The sequence below is a fragment of the Canis lupus genome, chromosome 17 (assembly GCF_011100685.1).
Source record: "Canis lupus familiaris isolate Mischka breed German Shepherd chromosome 17, alternate assembly UU_Cfam_GSD_1.0, whole genome shotgun sequence".
Classification (NCBI taxonomy): domain Eukaryota; kingdom Metazoa; phylum Chordata; class Mammalia; order Carnivora; family Canidae; genus Canis; species Canis lupus.
Genome location: NC_049238.1, coordinates 20,099,687 through 20,120,649, shown reverse-complemented (window position 1 = coordinate 20,120,649; position 20,963 = coordinate 20,099,687). Strand labels below are relative to the sequence as shown.

The window sequence follows — 20,963 nt, the reverse complement described above, 5'->3', positions numbered from 1 at the left end:
CTTCAAATCAATGTGATATACCACATTAACAAAATGAAAAATAAAAATCATATGATCATCTCAATAGATGCAAAAAAGCATTTGACAAAATTCAACATTTTTTCATAATAAAAACTCTTAACAAACTAGGTGTACAGAGAACACACCTCAACATAATAAAGATCATATTTGTTGGGGTGGCTCAGCGGTTGAGCATCTGCCTTCAGCTCAGGGCATGATCCTGGAGTTCCGGGATCGAGTCCCACATTGGGCTCCCTGCATGGAGCCTAATTCTCCCTCTGCCTGTGTCTCTGCCTCTCTCTGTGTATCGCTCATGAATGAATGAATGAATAAATAAATAAATAAATAAATAAATAAAATAAATCTGTTAAAAAAAAAAGATCATATTTGTCAAGCCCACAGCTAACATTATACTCCATAGTGAAAAGCTGAAACATTTTCTTCTAAGATCAGGAATAAGGGCAGTCCTAGTGGCTCAGCGGTTTAGGACTGCCTTTATCCCAGGGCCTGATTCTGGAGATCCGGGATCAAGTCCCACGTCCGGCTCCCTGCATGGAGCCTGCTTCTCCCTCTGCCTGTGTCTCTGCCTCTCTCTCTTTCTCTCTCTGTGTGTCTCTCATGAATAAATAAATAAAACCTTAAAAAAAAAATCAGGAATAAGACAAAGAGGCCCACTTTTTTTTTTAATTTACTTTTTTAAAAAACGTAATCTTTACACCCAATATGGGGCTCAGACTCATGACTCTGGATCAAGAATTTCATGTTCTGGGATCCCTGGGTGGCTCAGCGGTTTAATGCCTGCCTTCAGCCCAGGGCGTGATCCTGCAGTCCAGGAATCGAGTCCTGAATCGGGCTACCTGCATGGAGCCTGCTTTTCCCTCTGCCCGTGTCTCTGCCTCTCTCTCTGTGTCTCTCATAAATAAATAAATAAAATCTTAAAAAAAAAAAAAAAGAATTTCATGTTCTACTGAGCCAGCCAGATGCCCCAAGAATGCCCACTCTTGCCACTTTTATTCAACACAGTACTGGAAGTCTTAGGTAGAGCAATTAGGAAGAAGAAGAAATAATAGGTAACCAAATTGGAAGGGAAGAAGTAAAATTGTCTCTATTTGCAGATGATATTACATGTGGAAAACCCTAAAGATCCCACCAGAAAAACTGATAGAATAAACAATTTAGTAAAGTTATAGCATACAAAACCAATATATAAAAATCAGTTGTGTTTCCACACAATAACAATAATCTATCTGAAAAGGAAATTAAGAAAACAATACCACTTGTAATAGCATCAAAAAGAATAAAATACTTAGGGATAAATCTAACCAAGGAGGTGAAAGATCTGAACACTGAAAACTATGACATTGATGAAAGAGATTCCAGACACAAATAAATAGGGGCAGCTCGGGTGGCTCGGCAGTTTAGTGCTGCCTTCAGCCCAGGGTGTGGTCCTGGAGACACGGGATTGAGTCCCAAGTCAGGCTCCCTGCATGGAGCTTGCTTCTTCCTCTGCCTGTGTCTCTGCCTCTCTGTCTCTGTGTCTCGTGTGAATAAATAAATAAAATCTTAAAAAAAAAAAAGACACAAATAAATGAGAACGTACTCTCTGCTCATGGGTTGGAAAGATTGATATTTGTTAATATTTCCATACTAGGGCAGCCTGGGTGGCTCACTAGGATTCGCACCTGCCTTTGGCCCATGGTGTGAACCTGGAGACCCAGGATCAAGTCCCATGTCGGGCTCCCTGCATGGAGCCTACTTCTCCCTCTGTCTGTGTCTCTGCCTCTCTCTCTCTCTCTGTGTGTGTGTCTCTCATGAATGAATAAGTAAAATCTTGAAAAAAAAAAAAAAGAAACTATCCACTGGAAAGTTAAAAAAAATATTCCATACTACTCCAAGCTATCTAGACTGAATACAATCTCTATCAAAATTGCAATGGCATTTTCCACAAAAATATGAAAAACCATTCTAAATTTTTTAAAAAAGATTTTATTTATTCATGAGAGACAGAGAGAGAGAGAGAGAGAGAAAGTGAGAGAGAGGCAGAGACACAGGCAGAGGGAGAAGCAGGCTCCATGCAGGGAGCCCTATATGGGACTTGATCCCAGGTCTCCAGGATCACACCCTGGGTGGAAGGCAGAGGCTCAACTGCTGAGCCAGTCAGGCGTCCCCCATTCTAAAATATGTATGAAATCACAAAAGGCCCTAAATAGACAAAATCTTGAGAAAGAAGAACAAAACTGGAAGCATCACACTTCCTTTTCTTTTTTTTTTTTTATGAATTTATTTATTCATAAGAGACACACAGAGAGGCAGAGATATAGGCAGAGGGAGAAGCAGGCTCCCTGTAGGGAACCTGATGCGAGACTCGATCCCAGCACCCCAGGATCATGCCCTGAACTAAAGACAGACACTCAACCACTGAGCCACCCATGTGTCCTGAAGCATCACACTTCCTGATTTCAAGTTATATTACATAGTTATAGTAATCAAAATAGTATGGTATTGAAATATAAGACATGTAGATCAATGGAACCTTATAGAGAGCCCAGACAAACACCCACACATATATGATCAACTAATTTATGACAAAGGAGCCAAGAATACATGCTGGGGAAAGGATAGCTTCTTCAATAGACGATGCTGGGAAAACTGGATAGGAAATGATCCTGGTATCAGACAGACTTGTCTCTACAATGAGCCGTTACCAGATGAGCAAGTTAAAGATTATGTGAACTAGGGGTTCAATGTCCAGCATTCTGTTCAATATATAATAACATCATTGTCTACTTTGAAGGAACAATCAGAAATACAGGCCATGTGGGTAGAGAGGTTGGGATAGTAGGGATTCATAGCTGTAATTGTGAAAACCTGAGGGATTGGCCTTAAGAATTGCCAGTCTTGAGTTCTTGCTTATGTGAGCAAGGGGGAAGCCAGAATGACTCCTCCCTCATCCCATCCCGTGGAAAGCCAAAAATACTAATTTCTCGACCAATGATGATTTCCTACAGATGTACAAAAACTAGTGTCATTTTTAAAAAATGATTTTATTTATTTATTCGTGAGAGACACAGAGAGAAAGAGAGGCAGAGACACAGGCAGAAGGAGAAGCAGGCTCCATGCAGGGAGCCTGACGTGGGACTCCATCCCGGTGCCCCAGGATCATGCCCTGGACTGAAGGCGGTGCTAAACCGCTGAGCCACCGGGACTGCCCCTGTCATCTTTCTTAACAACAATAAGATTTCCAGTAACAACTTCATGAGAAAGTTGATTCTTTACAAAATTGCTCTAGCAATATTTCTGCCAATGCTTGCCTCAGAAAATATCATCTCTACCCTGGATGGGCCTGGCATGTGGCCTCTGGCCATCACAATAGAAGCTATGTTCCAACACAGGTGCTCTCAGCAGATACTATCCATTTGGACCCTGGTCTGATCAATAAGGAGATGCATCTATTGCATCTATATATCTATTTATGAATCTATTATCTGTATCTATTATTTCTCTTTATCTTTTTGTATATATCTACTTAAACATATGTAAGGAGGCAAAGTATTTCTATCTATCTATCTATCCATTATATATATATATTTTTTAAAGATTTATTTATTATGAGAGAGAGAGAGTGAGTCCAAGTGGAAGGAGGGATGAAAAGAGAGGAGAGAGAAAAAAAAAAAAAAAAAAAAAAAAAAAAAAAAAAAAAAGAAAAGAGAGGAGAGAGAGAATTTCAAACAGACCCCTTACTGAGCTCAGGGTCCAATATGGGGCTCTATCCCATGACCCTGAGATCATGACTTGAGCTGAAACCAAGAGTCAGATGCTTTTTTTAAAAAAAATATTTTATTTATTCATGAGACACACAAAGAGACAGAAAGAGAGGCAGAGACACAGGCAGAAGGAGAAGCAGGCTCCATGCAGGGAGCCCGATGTAGGACTCAATTCTGGGTCTCCAGGATCATACCCTGGGCTGAAGGCAGTGCTAAACCGCTGAGCTACCCAGGCTGCCCAAGACTCAGATGCTTAACTGACTGACCTACCCAGGCGCCCAAGCTTTTATTTTTAAATAATCTCTACACTTAATGTTCAAACTTAAAACCGTGAGAACAAAAGTCAAATCCTCTACCAACTGAACCAGTCAGGTGCCCCAACACTGGTTAACTTTTTGAAATAATTTTTTAAAAACGATTTTATTTATTTATTTGTGAGACAGAAAGCACAAGCAGGAGGAGGGGCAAAGGGAGAAGCAGGCTCCCCACTGAGCAGAGAGCTCCATCCCAGGACACCTGGATCACGACTGGAGCCAAAGGCAGATGCCCAACCAATAAAACCATCCAGGTGTCCCTAAAATAATTTTTCAATCGTGATAAAATATACACAAGATTTATCATTTTAATCATTTTTTTCATTATACTCATTAAAAAAAAGATTTTATTTTTTTGAGAGAGAGAATGAGAGAACAAATAGGGGGAAAGGGAGACTCAGGCTCTCCACTGAGGAGGGAGCCCAATATGAGGCTTGATCCCATGACCCTGAGATCATGACCTGAGCCAAAGTCAGACACTTAACCAACTGAGCCACCCAGGCACACCATTTTAATCGTTTTTTAAAAAAGATTTTATTTATTTACTCATGAGAGACACAGAGAGAAAGAGGCAGAGACACAGGCAGAGGGAGAAGCAGGCTCCATGCAGGGAGCCTGATGTGGGACTCGATCCTGAGTTTCCAGGATCATACCATGGGCCAAAGGCAGCACTAAACCGCTGGGCCACTGGGGCCACCCATTTTTAATCATTTTTAAGAAAGGAATGATAGGGATGCCTGGGTGGCTCAGCGGTTAAAGTGTCTCCCTTTGGTCCACGGCATGATCCAGGACTCCCAGAATCGAGTCCCGCGTCAGGCTCCCTGCATGGAGCCTGCTTCTCCCTCAGCCTGTGTCTCTGCCTCTCTCTCTCTCTGTGTCTCTCATAAATAAATAAATAAAAATTAAAAAAAAAAAAGGAGTTACAATTCAGTGGCATTAAGTACATTAATATTGTTATATAACTATCTCCAGTATCCATCTCCAGAACTTTTTCATCATCCCAAACTGAAACTCTGTAACCCATTAAACAATAATTCCCCATTCTGCCCTACCCCTAGTCCCTGGTAATTTTTTTAAAAATATTTTATTTATTTATTCATGACACAGGGAGGGAGGCAGAGACACAGGCAGAAGGAGAAGTAGGCTCCATGCAGGAAGCCCCATGTGGGACTCAGTCCTGGGACTCCGGGATCATGCCTGGAGTCAGAGGCAGGCACTTAACCACTGAGCCACCCAGGGGTGCTGCCCCTGGTAATTTTTAAAAAAGATTTACTAAAAAAAAAAAAAAAAAAAAAAAAAAGATTTACTTATTTATTTTGGGAGGATAGGGGCAGAGGGAAAGAGAAGCTTGAGCAAACTCTGAGCTGAGTACAGAGCTCCACATGGGGCTTGATCTCATAATCCCAGGATCATGACCTAAGGCAAAACCAAGAGTTGATTGCCAACTGTGCCACCTAGGTGCTACCCAGGTGCCCCCAACACCTGTTTATTTTTATAGAAGTATGTTTAATCAGGATTCTTTTAGCAATAATTGCGCCTTGGATAAACCTCATTGGCTACGATATTGCCCACTGCGCAAAGCTTTTAATCAGGATTCTTTTTTTTTTTTTTATTTTTTTTTCAATTTTTATTTATTTATGATAGTCACAGAGAGAGAGAGAGAGAGAGAGGCAGAGACATAGGCAGAGGGAGAAGCAGGCTCCATGCACCGGGAGCCCGATGTGGGATTCGATCCCGGGTCTCCAGGATCGCGCCCTGGGCCAAAGGCAGGCGCCAAACCGCTGCACCACCCAGGGATCCCTTAATCAGGATTCTTAAATGAACTTTTATTTATTTATTTATTTTTAATTTTTTGAACTTTTATTTGTTAATCATAATTTGGGTTTCACTGATACTCTTGAAGTAGATATTGTTTTTATATGTTTGTTGTCTAATTGAATTTCCTCTTTTGTGAATTGTCTGCTTATATTTTGTCCATTTTCCTTTAGGGTTATACTGTGATGTTTTAGTAGGGGTATTAGTGTACTTTCTCCCATGGGATAAAACCAATTTAATTCAATAAATTTCACATTGCTTCCCATGTGGCAGCATAGCAACATTAAGAAGAAAAGAAGGAGTAAAATCCTTCTTTGTCATTCTCAAACTGTTAGCTCTCACTAATCATAATTAATTTTTAAAAAGATTTATTTACTTGGGAGAGAGAGAGAGAGAGAGAGAGCGACTGAGAGAAAGAGAGCGCAAGTGGTGGGAGGGGCAGAGGTAAAGGGAGAAGCAGGCTCTCTTCTGAGCAGGGAGCCTGATGTGGGGCTTTGAACCCAGCACCCTGGGATTATGAGCTGAGCCAAAGGCAGACATGTAACTGAATGAGCCACTCAGGCACTTAATTTTTTTTATTAAAAAGACACAAAGTTGGGGCACACTGTTGCAGAGTGGGGTTCCTAGGAAGTAGGCTATGAAATGGAGGTTAGCATGCAGGAAGTTTATTGGAGAGTGTCCTCATGATCAACACCTTTTGGAAACCAAAGGAAGCATGACTGGACAGAGGGAGAAGTTGGGCTCTGATACAGTTTCAACAAAAGCTTCAGCCAACTCCCTATGGAGTTCCAAAGCTGGGTCAGCACTTCAGAATTGTCCTGAGTTGGGAGGAAGTGGCCAGTCCTTTATACTCCAATATAGACTAGTCATTGAAGGTTAAGATTCCCTGAGAAGTGATCAGGGACAAAATGACTCTTTTCTTTTAGTTTTCTCAGAAAACGTCCCAAAACTGGAAGAATAAGTTCTTCCGTCCTGAAAGGTGATATGGGAAGTGAATCAGTGTCTTCTACAGTCCACTTTTTGCATCCCTTGGAATCACTTATTTGTGTAAGTGCTGGGTGCAGGTCTTCCAGGTTCTGGTGGGCCTCTCTTCCTGAAGGAAACTTATAAGGAGAGGAGACTGTGATGATATGCAGCTTCCACCACTGAAGCTGATCTCGAGGCCCCAAATATACTCATTGTCTTGTGGTTGAGGTGGTTTACCTGATGTTATGACCCAGGTCCTTATGCCTGAGGGGTCTTAGGCCCTGGTACCAATGCCCTTTATAGACCATGGCTGATGTACTTTTCCATTTACAAAATTGGGTAAGAAAACACCAAGGTGGGACGCCGGGGTGGCTCAGTGGTTGAATGTTTGCCTTTGGCTCAGGTCATGATTCTAGGGTCCTGGGATCCAGTTCCACATCAGGCTCCGTGCGGGAAGCCTGCTTCTCCCTCTGCCTGTGTCTCTTCTCTGCCTCTCTCTCTGTGTGTGTGTGTCTCTTATGAATAAATAAGTAAAATATTAAAAAAAAAAGGCATCAAGGGATACCCGGGTGGATCACTTGGGTGCCAAACATGGTCCTTCCATCCCCTAATATGTAACAGAATCCCAAGCTCCTAATGATAAGGGTTAATTACTCCTGCCAAGATGGTGACTACTCTTGGGCACCTGCCTGGCTCAGTAAGTCGAGCATGTCACTATTGATCTCAAGGTTGTAAGTTCGAGCCCCACATTGGGTGTGGAGATTACTTAAAAATAAATTTTTTTTCAATAAAATCTTGAAAAAAAAGAAAAGATGACTTCTTTTCATGTTCGCTGGTCTCTTGACACAAGGCATCTGAAATGCCCAAACAGCAATCGTAGCTTGAAGTTCAGTGGGACTCCTGCTGTGCCTCTGGGTGCATTCCCCTTAGAAACCAGGATTTATTTATTATTTATTTATTTATTTATTTAGATTTTATTTATTTATAAGACACACACAGAGAGGGGAAGACACAGGCAGAGGGAGAAGCAGGCTCCATGCAGGGAGCCTGACATGGGACTCGATCCCTGGTCTCTAGGATCACATCTTGGGCTGAAGGCAGTGCTAAACCACTGAGCTACCGGGGCTGCCCCAGAAACCAGGATTTCTAAGCTCACAGAACCAGTTGAGCTGCTGGGATGCACAGAGCATGGTCATTTCTACCACTACCCCTTCATTTCCAGACCCATCTATTCTACCTACTGGGGATAAAGCACCATACATTGGTAACTGATTTAGAATGTATGAATAATAAAAAAAAATGTATGAATATGATCTTCAGGGTGGTGTCTCATCTCCTTATCCTTACAAAGTATGGTCTCTGAGCTGGTGTTTCAGTGTGTCTTTGATGAGCCATCACAGGGGATCCCTGGGTGGCGCAGCGGTTTGGCGCCTGCCTTTGGCCCAGGGCGTGATCGAGTCCCACGTTGGGCTCCCGGTGCATGGAGCCTGCTTCTCCCTCTGCCTGTGTCTCTGCCTCTCTCTCTTTGTGTGACTATCATAAAAAAAAAAAAAAAAAAAAAAGGATGAGCCATCACATTGCTTAAAATCTAGGGACAGAGTGTGACTTCTTGAAATGACTATAGACCTAGGTGCTTTTCTTTTCTTCTCCTTCTCTCCTCCTCCTCCTCCTTCTTCTCTTCTTTTTTTTTAAAGTAGGCTCCATGCCCAGCATGGAACCCAACACAAGGCTTGAATTCATGACCCTGAGATCAAGACCTGAGATTGTGTTCAGTGCTTAACCAACTGAAACATCTAGGCCCCCCAAATATTTTATTTTTAAGTAATCTCTACATCCAAGGTGGGGCTCAAACTAATGACCACAAAAGTCGCATGTTCTGCTGCTCTACTGAGTCAGCCAGGCATCCCTAGACCTGGGCTTTAGAGGGAGATGGTACATATGTTGCTTCAGTGCTATGGATAGTACTATGAGTTACTGAAAGGATTTGTGAAAATATACCCATGTCAATTGCTCTTATGCAGCTGTTTGATCAATGACTGAAGGAGAAATATAATGAAGTATCCAGATGGCCTCTCAAACTCCCTATTAATACTTTTTTTGTGTAATAGCCCTTTTGAAAAATTGAGGAAAAGCTATAAATCCTCTTTAATTTTTAAAAAAATTAAAGTAGGCTCCACGACAATGCGGGGCTGGAACTCGTTATACCCAGACATCAAGAATCACATACTCCACCGACTGAGCCAGCCAGGAGCGTCCTGAATCCTTTTCTCAAAAATGCATAATTATACACAAAATACTGTTCATAATTTTAGGGGTCCATGAAATTCTGAAACCAAACCCTGGACTCCAAGTTAAATATTGCTCTCTCCTGTTTTTACTCCCAAGAGGCAGCTTAACTCTCAGTCCTATTTTAGAATACAGTATGGGGCTAAGTTTACTAAACTAGATCTCAAGTAACTTCTTGAAGCAGATTATTTTGGAGAACAGGAGGGGTTACTATATTTTTTTACTTTTTAAAAAAATATTTTATTTATTTATTCATGAGAGACAGAGAGAGAGGCAGAGGAGGGAGAAGCAGGCTCCATGCACCGGGAGCCCGACGTGGGATTCGATCCCGGGTCTCCAGGATCACGCCCTGGACCAAAGGCAGGTGCCAAACCGCTAAGCCACTCAGGGATCCACATTTTTTTTTTTACTTTTCAAAGTATAAAAACACGACAGAAGATGCCACATTCTGGATCAAGAAGCTGTGATGGACACTACCAACAATAATTTTTTTTTTTAAAGATTTTATTTTTTATTTTAGAGAGAGAGATAGCAAGAGAGACGAGGAACAGGGAGGAGATGAAGTAGGCTCCCCACTGAGCAGGGAACCTGACCTGGGGCTGGATCCCTGGATCTTGGGATCACGTCCTGAGCTGTCCCTTAACCTGAGCTACCCGGGCGCCCCTGATTTCTGACCACAGACGTAGCTGAATCTTCAGCAAATATTTACTGGATGCCTCACCAAGATAAGACAGACACCATTTGGGTCCTTTATGAGCCTCTCCACTTGAAAAAGCTTAGTGCCCTTTATTTATTTTTTTAATAATAAATTTATTTTTTATTGGTGTTCAATTTGCCAACATACAGAATAACACCCAGTGCTCATCCCGTCAAGTGCCCCCCTCAGTGCCGGCCACCCAGTCACCCCCCCTCCTCCCCCCTAGTGGCCTTTAATGAAAAAAAAAAAAAAAGGTTGGGGGGGTAATCATCTAAGTTTGAGAGGCATCGTGGGGGCTCAAAACAGGGCTCTGGGCTGGCGATCTGATTCCCGGTTTCCCCACGTCGTGGACTGTGTCCTTGGCGAGTCACTTGTCTCTCATCTATGGAAATCGGTTAACCTGCATATAAGAACTGCTGCAAATCGTCAAAGATGACCTTTGTAAAACTGAGCACGGAGAAACGAAAAAACACAAGTACGACGCGTACTGATAAAGCGACAGCCAGGAGGGCCGCACCTTGAGCTCTTGCACGGCTCAATCCCCACCGCGGCGCCCAGCACGAGGTCAGGCGCCGCTCAATAAGCCTTCCGGGAGGGACCCACTTCCGCTTCCGCAGGCCGATTTTCGCTGGAGGCGTGAGCGCAGGACGCCCGACGCACGGCAGCGTCGGACCTCCCCCGCCCCCCGCCGCGCATGCTCCGAAGGCTAGGCGGAGAGCGGAAGGGCGGGGGAGTGACGAGACGCCGCGGACCGCCGGCTCGTTCGTCCCGCAGCCCCGCGCGGGAGGCGGGGGCGCGCGCACGTTCGCGCGGCTGGCTGCGTACAGTAGTGACGGCCGCGCGGGAGCGGTCACGTGACCATAGCGGCTGCCTGTACAGTAAGGACCCAATATGGCAGCGGCGGTAGCAGTGGCAACGGCAGCAGGAGGACCGGCCGCCCCATAGACCCCCGCCCCCCCCCTCCCGCGCACCACCCCCGCCGCTTCCTCTGCTTGGGTGCTCCTCCGGCCTGACTTCCCCTTTCTCCCACCTTTCCCGGCACCGCGGGAAAAGCATCGCAGGGCAGAGCAGGCAGGGAGGGCGGCCGGAGCCCGGACACGGGAGCCTCCCAGTCAGTTCAAGACCCGACATGAGGGAAAAGGGCCGTAGGAAGAAGGGCAGGACCTGGGCGGAGGCCGCCAAGACGGTAAGGGGGAGGGAGCGAAGGGGAAGCCCGGGAGAATTTCGTTCCCTCGCCGCCTGCCGGTCGCAGGGGAAGGGAGGTCATTGGCCCAGCGACCCGGCTGAAGGGGGCACAAAACCGCGCGGAGAGGGCGGCGGTTAGTGTCGGGGTGGTGATCCCGGTGGGCATGGAGGCGCCCAGCGGAAGACGGTCGCCGCGGGGCTGTGGCTTCTCCCCGCGTCTGCGACGAGTCCCCTTGGTGTTTTGAAGCTGGCCGTTCGGGGTCATGTCGCTCTCACCTCCACTCTGTGGTAGCTCCCGCCCCGGCATGGGGAAGTCTGTTGTGCTTGCACAGTAACCGGTTCTTCTCCCTTGTGCGGCTGAAGAGCCCCCCATTGGATGCAGATAGGAGAAGGCTTGTGCGTGCACTCAGCCCCGGAAAGAAGAGAGGAGCGCTGGATCTTGGTAGAATTTACCCGCTATAGCAGACATGCCGCCTGACCCCGGGTCCCCTGCTCGTCTGGGCTCCCGGATCCAACGCGAGGTCACGAGGCTCTTGTTTTTGTTTTGCTGTTGAAGCTGAAAGTGCAGGAGGTGTTTAGAAACGAAGTAACAGGTGGGACTTGTAGAATTTTTTTTTTTTTTTTCTGTTTCCGTAGAGATCTACTCTGAACAAGGCAGCAATGCATGGTGGGACGTGTAGTTTACCCGGCCTTGACTTTTTTTTTTTTTTTTTTCCGTAGCTAGTGATGGGTTCACGAAGTTGTAATTAGCGGGTAAAACCTTCCTCCTCCCCGGCCCCCGCCTTAATTTTTTTATAACGAAGTTTAGAGGTGGGTTTTACGTGGTCCTTGAGACTTCCAATGTGTTGCATGAAAAAAATGAAGAGCGTGTACGTATGTAGAAATGAAACATTAGGAGATGCAGGAGAAAAGTAATAGGACATAAAACCGCATTTTCGTGTTGGAAAGTGAGAAAGTGTGGAGACGTTATCTTTAATGGTGAATCATGTCAGTAATACTTGTATAATGTGGAGAACCTTTCTAAATGAACCTTTATTATAAGATGTACGGCTTATTTTTTTTTTAATGAGTTTTTTTCTGATTATGAAAGTAATAAATGTTAACTGTGGGAAAATTTGGAGAATTATAGGAGCGTATAAAGAAGAAAATAAGAAATCACGCATCTCACCTCTCAGTTTTATCTGTTAAAATGTTTTGTTATATTACCACTTAGTCTTTTTTATTTCCCCACATTTGGATCCTGTGTTTATTCAATCTTGTGCATTTTTGTAAACCTTGTGCATTTGTTTTGTAAATTTGTTGTGATAGGGGATTGATGAGTCTTAAGCTTGTATTTCTGTTTTAGTTGGAAATGTGAAAAAGTTAGTGAATAAATAAAAGCACATTTTATTTATTGAGTGTTTTCACTTAACAACAATCTAATCTCTCTTCATAATTGTGACTGTGCTGATAGTTTCCTTCTAAAAGACTAAACTCTAGAAATAATTTTTTTGGTTTTGAGGAAATTGCTCCTTCACAGAAGGCTGTTACACTTTCTTCTACTTGATGAATACCTCAAGACTTTTGCTTTTTATTAAAAAAATGACAAATTTTATAGTTAGGCAGACCACAATCCCAATTATGTTAATTACGTCTCTACAATCTTGAGTACTTTTGAATTGTGATCTCTTTGAATAAAATTCTCTAATTATTAGGCGATTGTGACAAGTAGGTAAAATTTGCATCTGGTGTTTAGATTTTCCTATAATAGATTAACATATTTGTTCATTTATAATAAACATTTCCTGCCTAGCTAGCTATGTGAAAAATAGTATCTAGAAGAGGGAGAGGCTAGTTTAATAAGAAGAGGACTGAGTTCTTGAAAGGATCAGTATATTAGTGGGTTGGTATTTTTATTTGGTTCTTGCAAATGTAAGGCCTCAATCTAAGTAAAAATGAATTTTAGGATTGTGACACTAAAACTTTTTTTTTTCTAGTAGCCAAAATGTAGAAAACATCCTGCTCTTTTTGGTTTGTTTTATCATCTATATAAAGTGAAGATTTAAACTAAACCTCTGTATTCAAAAGATTTCTATTTGTAGGAAGAACTATTTAGAAGTAAATGTAGAGGGACTAGATACAAGTAAATCTTTAATATTTCAGAATAATGAGATCAGAAAATCAGAAAATTAATATTAATTAAATTAATATTAATATTCTGAAATATTAATATTTCAGAATAATGAGATCAGAAAATTAACTTTGACCTAAATTAAGAAGTGTTGCATATAATTATAACATCAAGAAGACTAGAAGTATGTCTTAAACTTTTTTCATAGGCATTAAGGTCAAATATTCTAAGGACAGAGTTTCAGCAAGGAAAGAATAAAATTATTTACGAAAACAAGCAATATCTGCTGCTTATTTCATTGTGTTCTTGGCACCTGCATTGTAGAGCTGTCCTGTTTTAGGGAGCACTATTAAAATCGGATTGTAAAAAAATAAAAAAATAAAAATAAATAAATAAAATCGGATTGTATTTCTGACCAATAGCATAGCAACAGGTAAATAAACAAGATTATATATGTATATGTACCTGTTTGATGTGGAGGGTATGTGTGTGGATGTGTGAGAGTTACATGAATTGATATAAGATTATTATGGACAATCTGAAATATGAAGATAATATTCATAATTATTATATGATAGTAAAATTATGCTAAAAGGCTGATTAAATATAGAGTATATAGACTGATTCCAATAACTAAGAACACCAGAGAAAGGGAGAATGGAGTTGAGATTCCACAGAACTTGAATGCTCATTACACTGGACCATCTCCCTACTGATCTTATATAATTGCCCTGTATTAATACACTAGTTATAAAAAGCATTTTTCAAGTATTTGTTAACAGTGTCACATGTTTTAAATTTTAGGGGTGGCAGTGATGGTGATGCAATGATTTGGAATTAGATCTGTAGTATAGTGTTTGGTGCAATTTGAATAGAAAAATTTGTAGTAAGCCAGAGAACTTAAAAACCATTACACTGATTTTAGAACTGTTTGGAAAGTTATGCTCATTCTTTAAACAAAACAAAGCAAAAAACCCCATCAGAACCCTTATATCATCTAAATATTTAATGACATCCTTGAGAAATTTAGATGTTCTTGCAAAGCAGATATTTTGAAATAGTACAAACTTGTTGACCCTGTTTTCTCCTTTGACTTTACCTTGTTAACACCACAGCTAGGGAGGCATTAAAAGGGAAAAGTGTCCTAAAAGGGTAAGTTTCTTGTGATTGTAGGTGGAAGGGACAGAAGCAGACCTTAGAGATTGTATGCTAGAGGTACTTTTGAATATCTTGGGAATAAAGTGAGGGTGAGAAGTATGGGTGTTAGAGGTGAGGAGCACAGCAGTCCTGTAAATCTTTAGCATATGGTTTGTAGACTGAAGAAAAAGTTTTTTGGTGGTGGCGGGAGTGCAGGGGGATACTATATCTATATAGATTTCTCTAAATGATTAATACTGTTTTGAATGTACATAGATTTTTATTTTTGTCATTTACCTAAAGTCATTTACCTTTGGGGAATAAGATGGAAAGAAGATAGAAAATTTCTGTTAAAGTAGTAATCAGAGGCTAATTACTTTTGTGTAGGAAGTATAGATAATGGAAGTAATTAAAAGTATAATGGGGGCATCTGGGTGGCTCAGTTTGTTAAAGCATCTGACTCTTGATTTCGGCTCAGGATATGATCTCAGGGTCTATCAAGCCACGAGATTAAGAGTCTTTTTTTTTTTTCTCTGTCCCCATCCTCCACGTGCATGCACAGGTTTGTGCTCTCTCTCTCAAAAAAGTATAATGATAAAAATATATAATGAATGGAAAGATGATTAGGAAAACATCTAAATAAAATATGCTTTAGGGAAAATAGAAGTCTTAGAAATTTTCAGGACCCTTATCTTTACCGTAATTTTTTTTTTTTTTTTTTTTTTTTTAGTACAAATACGCATACAGACTTAAAAGCCATGCTTGGTTATGTCCTCTTGGGTATATATTGACCAGTCCAGAGTACTCTACAGTCTGTATTTGTACTTGTATTAGAATCTCCAGGAAAGAGTGTGTGTCTTGGAAAAACATATTAAATCTATTGTTTTTATCATATAGACTATGGAAGGTAAAACTGGGCAAAATCTTGGTTTGTGGAATACATAGAATATAGAATGAGAAAGCATTGTAAGGGGCATGGGTTAAAAATTGAGAAACTGCTCTGATCCGTAATTTTCAAAACACTAACTGCAAAAAGAAAAAAACCACTAACTGCAAATTTATATTCAGCTTTATTGAGGTATAATTGACATAAATTATAAGATATTTGATACATTTATGAATTTGCTATCTGCAATTCTATTTATGTGAGGGGATTTGATGTTACACTCTACTTGTCTGATTTTCCTTCTTGCCATAATATTAAAGTTCCCATGTTTTTCTTCTTGGATTTGTGTTATTTTCAGTTCGTCCTTCCTTCTGTCCTGTTTTCATGTGCCTGCTTTATTTTTTTATTTTTTATTTTTTTTAAAGATTTTATTTATTTATTCATAGAGACACAGCTAGAGAGAGAGAGGCAGAGACACAGGCAGAGGGAGAAGCAGGCACCATGCAGGGAGCCTGATGTGGGACTCGATCCCGGGTCTCCAGGATCACACCCCGGGCTGCAGGCGGCACCAAACCTCTGCGCCACCGGGGCTGCCCCATGTGCCTGCTTTAAAAGCCCATGAACCTCTAACTAGGTGAATGAAAAATCAAGTCTTTTTTGAACATATAAATTAGAAATGTCTATGAAAGATAGTGCTGCTATTCCATCTCCTAGAATTTTGACAGGAGCTGAAAAAAATAGTATCACATTTGCGGAATTCCTCGCTATTTCCTCCTCTACAGATTTTTTTAAAGCTATTTTTTAAAAGATATTTTATTTATTTATTCATGAGCGACGGAGAGAAGGAATGGCAGAGACACAGGCTGAGGGAGAAGCAGGCTCCATGTAGGGAGCATGATGTGGGACTGGATCCTGGGACTCCAGGATCACACCCTGGGCTGAAGGTGGCGCTAAACCGCTGAGCCACCCTGGCTGTCCTCCTCTACAGATTTTATCTTCTCTTAAAAGTCTGCAATTTTGCTGTTGGTGAAAGGGCGTTGTGTTTTCACTACAAAAGCTTTCTGGAGGAGACCACTGTGTGGAAGATAAAACTACAGGGAACTGAGAGAGACCGTCCTCATAGTTTACAGTAGTGTGTAATGTAGTTTTTTATTATTTTTCTTTTTTAAAGAATTTAATCTCTACATCCAACATGGGGCTTGAACTCAGAACCCTAAGATCAAGAAACATGCTTCACTGACAGCCAGCCAGACACCTCTTTAGTATTTTTAGTACAGTTTGATTTATCATGTTTTTATTTTTTATTTACTTATTTTTATTTTATTTATTTATTTTTTAATATATTTATTTATTTAGTTATGATAGTCACACAGAGAGAGAGAGGCAGAGACACAGGCAGAGGGAGAAGCAGGCTCCATGCACCAGGAGCCCGATGTGGGATTCGATCCCGGGTCTCCAGGATCGCGCCCTGGGCCAGAGGCAGGTGCCAAACCACTGCGCCACCCAGGGATCCCTATTTATTTATTTTTTAAAAAGATTTATTTATTTATTTATTCATGATAGACGTAGAGAGAAAGACAGAGGCAGAGACACAGGAGGAGGGAGAAGCAGGCTCCATGCTGGGAGCCCGACGTGGGACTTGATCCCGGGACTCCAGGATCAGGCCCTGGGCCAAAGGCAGGCGCTAAACCGCTGAGCCACCCAGGGATCCCCCGATTTATCATGTTTTTAATGTTTTATTGTTTATTATTTTTATTTTATTAAAAAGATTTTATTTATTTATTCATGAGAGAGAGAGAGAGTGAGAGAGAGAGGCAGAGACACAGGCAGAGGGAGAAGCAGGCTCCACTCAGGGAGCCTGATGTGGGACTTGATCCTGGGTCTTCAGGATCAGGCCCTGGGCTGAAGGCGGCCCTAAACTGCTGCACCACCGGGGTTGCCCTTTAATGTTGTTTTAAAAGGTTATTGAATATATTAGATTTTAGAACTCTTTAAATAAGACTTAAAAACAAAGTATTACTTTTTTTGTTTTTTTAAGATTTTATTTATTCTTGAGAGAGACACAGAGAGAGGTAGAGCCATAGTGAGAGGGAGAGGCAGGCTCCCCTGGGGGAGCCTCATGCGGGACTCATTCCAACACCCCGGGATCATGACCTGAGCCAAAGGCAGATGCTCAACTACTGAGCCACCCAGGTGCCCCCAAAAGAAAGTATTACTTGTTTTGAGTTTCTATTGAAGTTACATAGGCTCTTTCTTAAAAAAAAGATGGATCAGAAATGTGTAAAAGTTAATCTTTGATGAGTCATTGTAATGAAAATGGGATTAAATCAAAGTCTTCATACTGAAATATTGATAATAGAGTTACCATACTAAAATTAACTATGGTTGATAGTTTAAATATAGCTTTCTGGATTTTTAACTCTGTATGTGGAGATATACTTAAGTATACCTATTTATATTTTATACACAGTTCTGCAACTTGCTTTAATTATGCATATCATGGATGCCTTTTAATGTCATGACTTATGTATTTGCCTCATTCTTTTTAATGTTTTAATATTCTACTCTCTTTAGATGTACTATCATTTAAAAAACTCATTCCTTGATTTTTTGATGTATAGACCATTTATAGTTTTTTTTCCTTTAACAAATACTTCAGTATATACATGTGGGCAAATCTGTATGTTTGCATGTACATTGTGTGCATGTGCACGTGCATTTATATGCTTGGAATAGTTAAAATAAAGAGTTTGTAAACTTGAGTTTGTGCCAATTTATATTCTTCTCCAAAATTTTGAAGGTTACTGTTTTTTCCCTACTTTTCTCTTTTCCAAGGAATATACCAATCTTTACTCTTTGCCACTTTAATATATTAATAAAGCATTTCTTTTGTTCAGTTGAACTTATACAAATGTTCTATATCTGTACTGTGCAACACAGTAGCCACTAGTCATGTGGCTGTTGAGCAGTTGAAATGTGGCTAAGGAACTGAAATTTGAATATTTTTAAAATAAAGACTTATCTGAGAAAGAGCTCACAAGAGAGAGAGCACAAGCAGGAGTGGGAGGCAGTGACACCAAGAGGGAGAAGCAGACTCTCCCCTGAGCAGGAGCCCGACACAGGGCTCAATCTCAGGACCCTGGGATCATAACTGGAGCTGAAGGCAGTGGCTTACGTGACTGATCCACCCAGGTAGCCCTGAATTGTCAGTTTGATTTAATTTTTTTTAAAGGTTTTGTTTATTTATTCATGGGGGGGGGGGGGAGAGGCAGAGACACAGGCAGACAGAGAAGCAAGCTCCATGCAGGGAGCCCGACGTGGGACTCGATCCCGGGTCTCCAGGATCACGCCCTGGGCTGAAGGCGGCGCTAAACGGCTGAGCCACGCTGAGCCACCCGGGCTGCCCTGATTTAATTTTAATTTAAGTTTAAGTAGCCTCATTTGTTTAATGGCTACCATTATTGGTTAGTGCAGGGATGAAGTAACTTTGTTTACTTATAATATTTTTCAGTAAACTTGATTGTTCAGATCTTTGCCTTTTGTTTTTCTTACTGGTCTTTTTTATACTAACTTCTAAGATTGCTTTTAGTTCAGGAAATAATGTTTTGTCATATGTGTTGCAGATCTCGTTTGCATTTTTGTTTTTTGTGTTGACTGATGTATGCTTTTTTTTGCTATTCAGACATTTTAAATTGTAAACAGATTTATCAGTCTTTACCTTTTTTGCTTTTCTGTTTTTTTTTGTTTTTTGTTTTTTTTAGATTTTATTTATTTATTCATGAGAGACACAGAGAGACATAGGCAGAGGGAGAAGCAGGCTCCATGCAGGGAGCCCGACGTGGGATTCGATCCCGGGTCTCCAGGATCGCGCCCTGGGCCAAAGGCAGGCGCTAAACCACTGTGCCACCCAGGGATCCCGCATATCTTCCTTAAATAAAATACATGTTTTGTTGTGAACAAATAAAGGGAATTCAGTTTATATTTCACTAAGACTGCTGGTGGAAGGGCAGAGACTTTCTTTTTTAAAGTAGGCTCCATGCCCAAAGTGGGGCTTGAATGCCCCTGGGAATAAGAATCGCATGTTCTACCAACTAAGCCAGCCAGATGCCCCTGAAAGCAGACTCTAAAATTTTCTATCTGCAGAGTTTAACTCACTTTTTTGTACAAGTGCTAAATTTTTTTTCACCTTTTAAAATTTTTTTATTGGAGATAAAAGAGGACTCTGTTCTCACTTTTTAGGAGAGCAAAAAATTTTTTTTAGAATTTATTTATTCACGAGAGACACAGAGAGAGGCAAGAGGCAGAGACATAGGCAGAGGGAGAAGCAGGCTCCTCCTAGGGAGCCCAATGGGGGACTTGATCCTGGATCCCAGAATCATGCCTTGAGCAGAAGGCAGCCCCTCAACCGCTGAGCCACCCAGGCGTTTCTAGGGGAGGAAAATTTAAATAAAGTTAGTCAACTATAATCAGTATTGCTAGGAAAACTGGTCGAGTATCCCTCTAGTTTTTTTTTTTTTTTTCTTTCTTTTTTTTTTTTTTTGGTTATTCATGAGAAACACAGAGGAGAGAGAGAGGCAGAGACACAGGCAGAGGGAGAAGTAGGCTCCACGCAGGGAGCCTGACATGGGACTCGATCCCGGGTCTCCAGGATCACGCCCTAGGCCGAAGGCAGTGCTAAACCGCTGAGCCACCTGGGCTGCCCGGTATCTCTCTAGTTTTGAGAAAGAAAATTATTACAAGACACACCAGGATATTCAAAGACTGTTTTGAGTAATGATTGGACATTGGGAATTTTCTTCACTTTCTTAAAATTTATTTTAGAGCATGCATGCACATGGTTTGGGGTGACGGAGGTGGAGCGAGAATCTCAAGCAGACTACCTGCTGAGCATGGAACCCCATTTGAGGCTTGATCCTATGACTCTGAGATCATGACATGAGCCAAAATCAAGAGTAGGGCTCTTAACCGATTGAGCTCCTAGGTGCCCCTTTACATTGGGATATTTCTATGTTAATTTTTACTTCTGACCTTGCTTAACAAAACTAAAATTGGTTAATGGTAAATGCACTTGTACTTAGTACTAGGCCTCAGGGAACACTGTAAAACTTACAAATTATATGTCTTTTGAGTAATTTGATCTATCTCTTGGTAAAAATTGTGAAGAATTTTTGAAAATTATTTGGCTACTGACATTTAGCAGTTGATACTTTTTTTTTTCAGTTGATACTTTAGAATCTTTTAGTTCACAGCTTGGGATAGCTCAAATCATCTTTATTTTTATTTATTTTATTTTTATTTTATTTTATATTTTATTTTATTTTATTTTATTTTTTTAAAAAATATTTATTTATTCATGAGAGGCAGAGACACAGGCAAAGGGAGAAGCAGGCTCCATATGGGGAGCCTGATGCAGGACTTGATCCCTGGACCCCAGGATCACGACCTGAGCCCAAGGCAGATGCTCAACCACGGAGCCACCCAGGCGTACCCATCTTTCATCTTTAACCCACTGATGTCTGAATTACTTAGTAGCTGGTTTAGTTATATTCGGTTTCAAATAAAGTGCTTAATGATGTTAGTGATTTATTTTCAAGTAGTAACATAGAAATTTTATGTGTTGCTCTTGATTTGTAGAGATTAGTTTCCTGTATGGTTTGAGTTCAATTTTTTTTTCAATTTTTTTTTAAAGATTTATTTATTTATTTTAGAGAGAGAGAGGGAGAGGGAGGAGGGAGAAAATTTCAAGCAGGCTCCCCGTGGAGTGCAGAGCCTGATGTGGGGCTTGATCCTAGGACCCTGAGAT

The 20,963-nt window shown here is 41.2% G+C and overlaps 1 protein-coding gene and 1 pseudogene across 3 annotated transcripts in view; one reads left to right on the top strand and one right to left on the bottom strand.

Annotated features, from left to right (window-relative positions):
- The window catches only part of ASXL2 (ASXL transcriptional regulator 2), a 151,244-nt gene that overhangs the window by 9,530 nt on the left and 120,751 nt on the right, over positions 1 to 20,963 (top strand). Inside the window, exon 1 of one of the 3 annotated variants that reach the window (XM_038560974.1) lies at positions 10,784 to 11,028. The exons of 1 other annotated variant lie outside the window; for it this stretch is intronic. In XM_038560974.1, coding sequence (XP_038416902.1) covers positions 10,972 to 11,028 — 57 coding nt within the window. In that variant the 5' untranslated portion in view covers positions 10,784 to 10,971. Of the gene's footprint in view, positions 1 to 10,783; positions 11,029 to 20,963 lie in introns of those variants that run through there. One more of the 3 variants, XM_038560973.1, reaches the window with a different exon arrangement.
- On the bottom strand, positions 5,491 to 5,661 carry LOC119864050 (annotated as a pseudogene).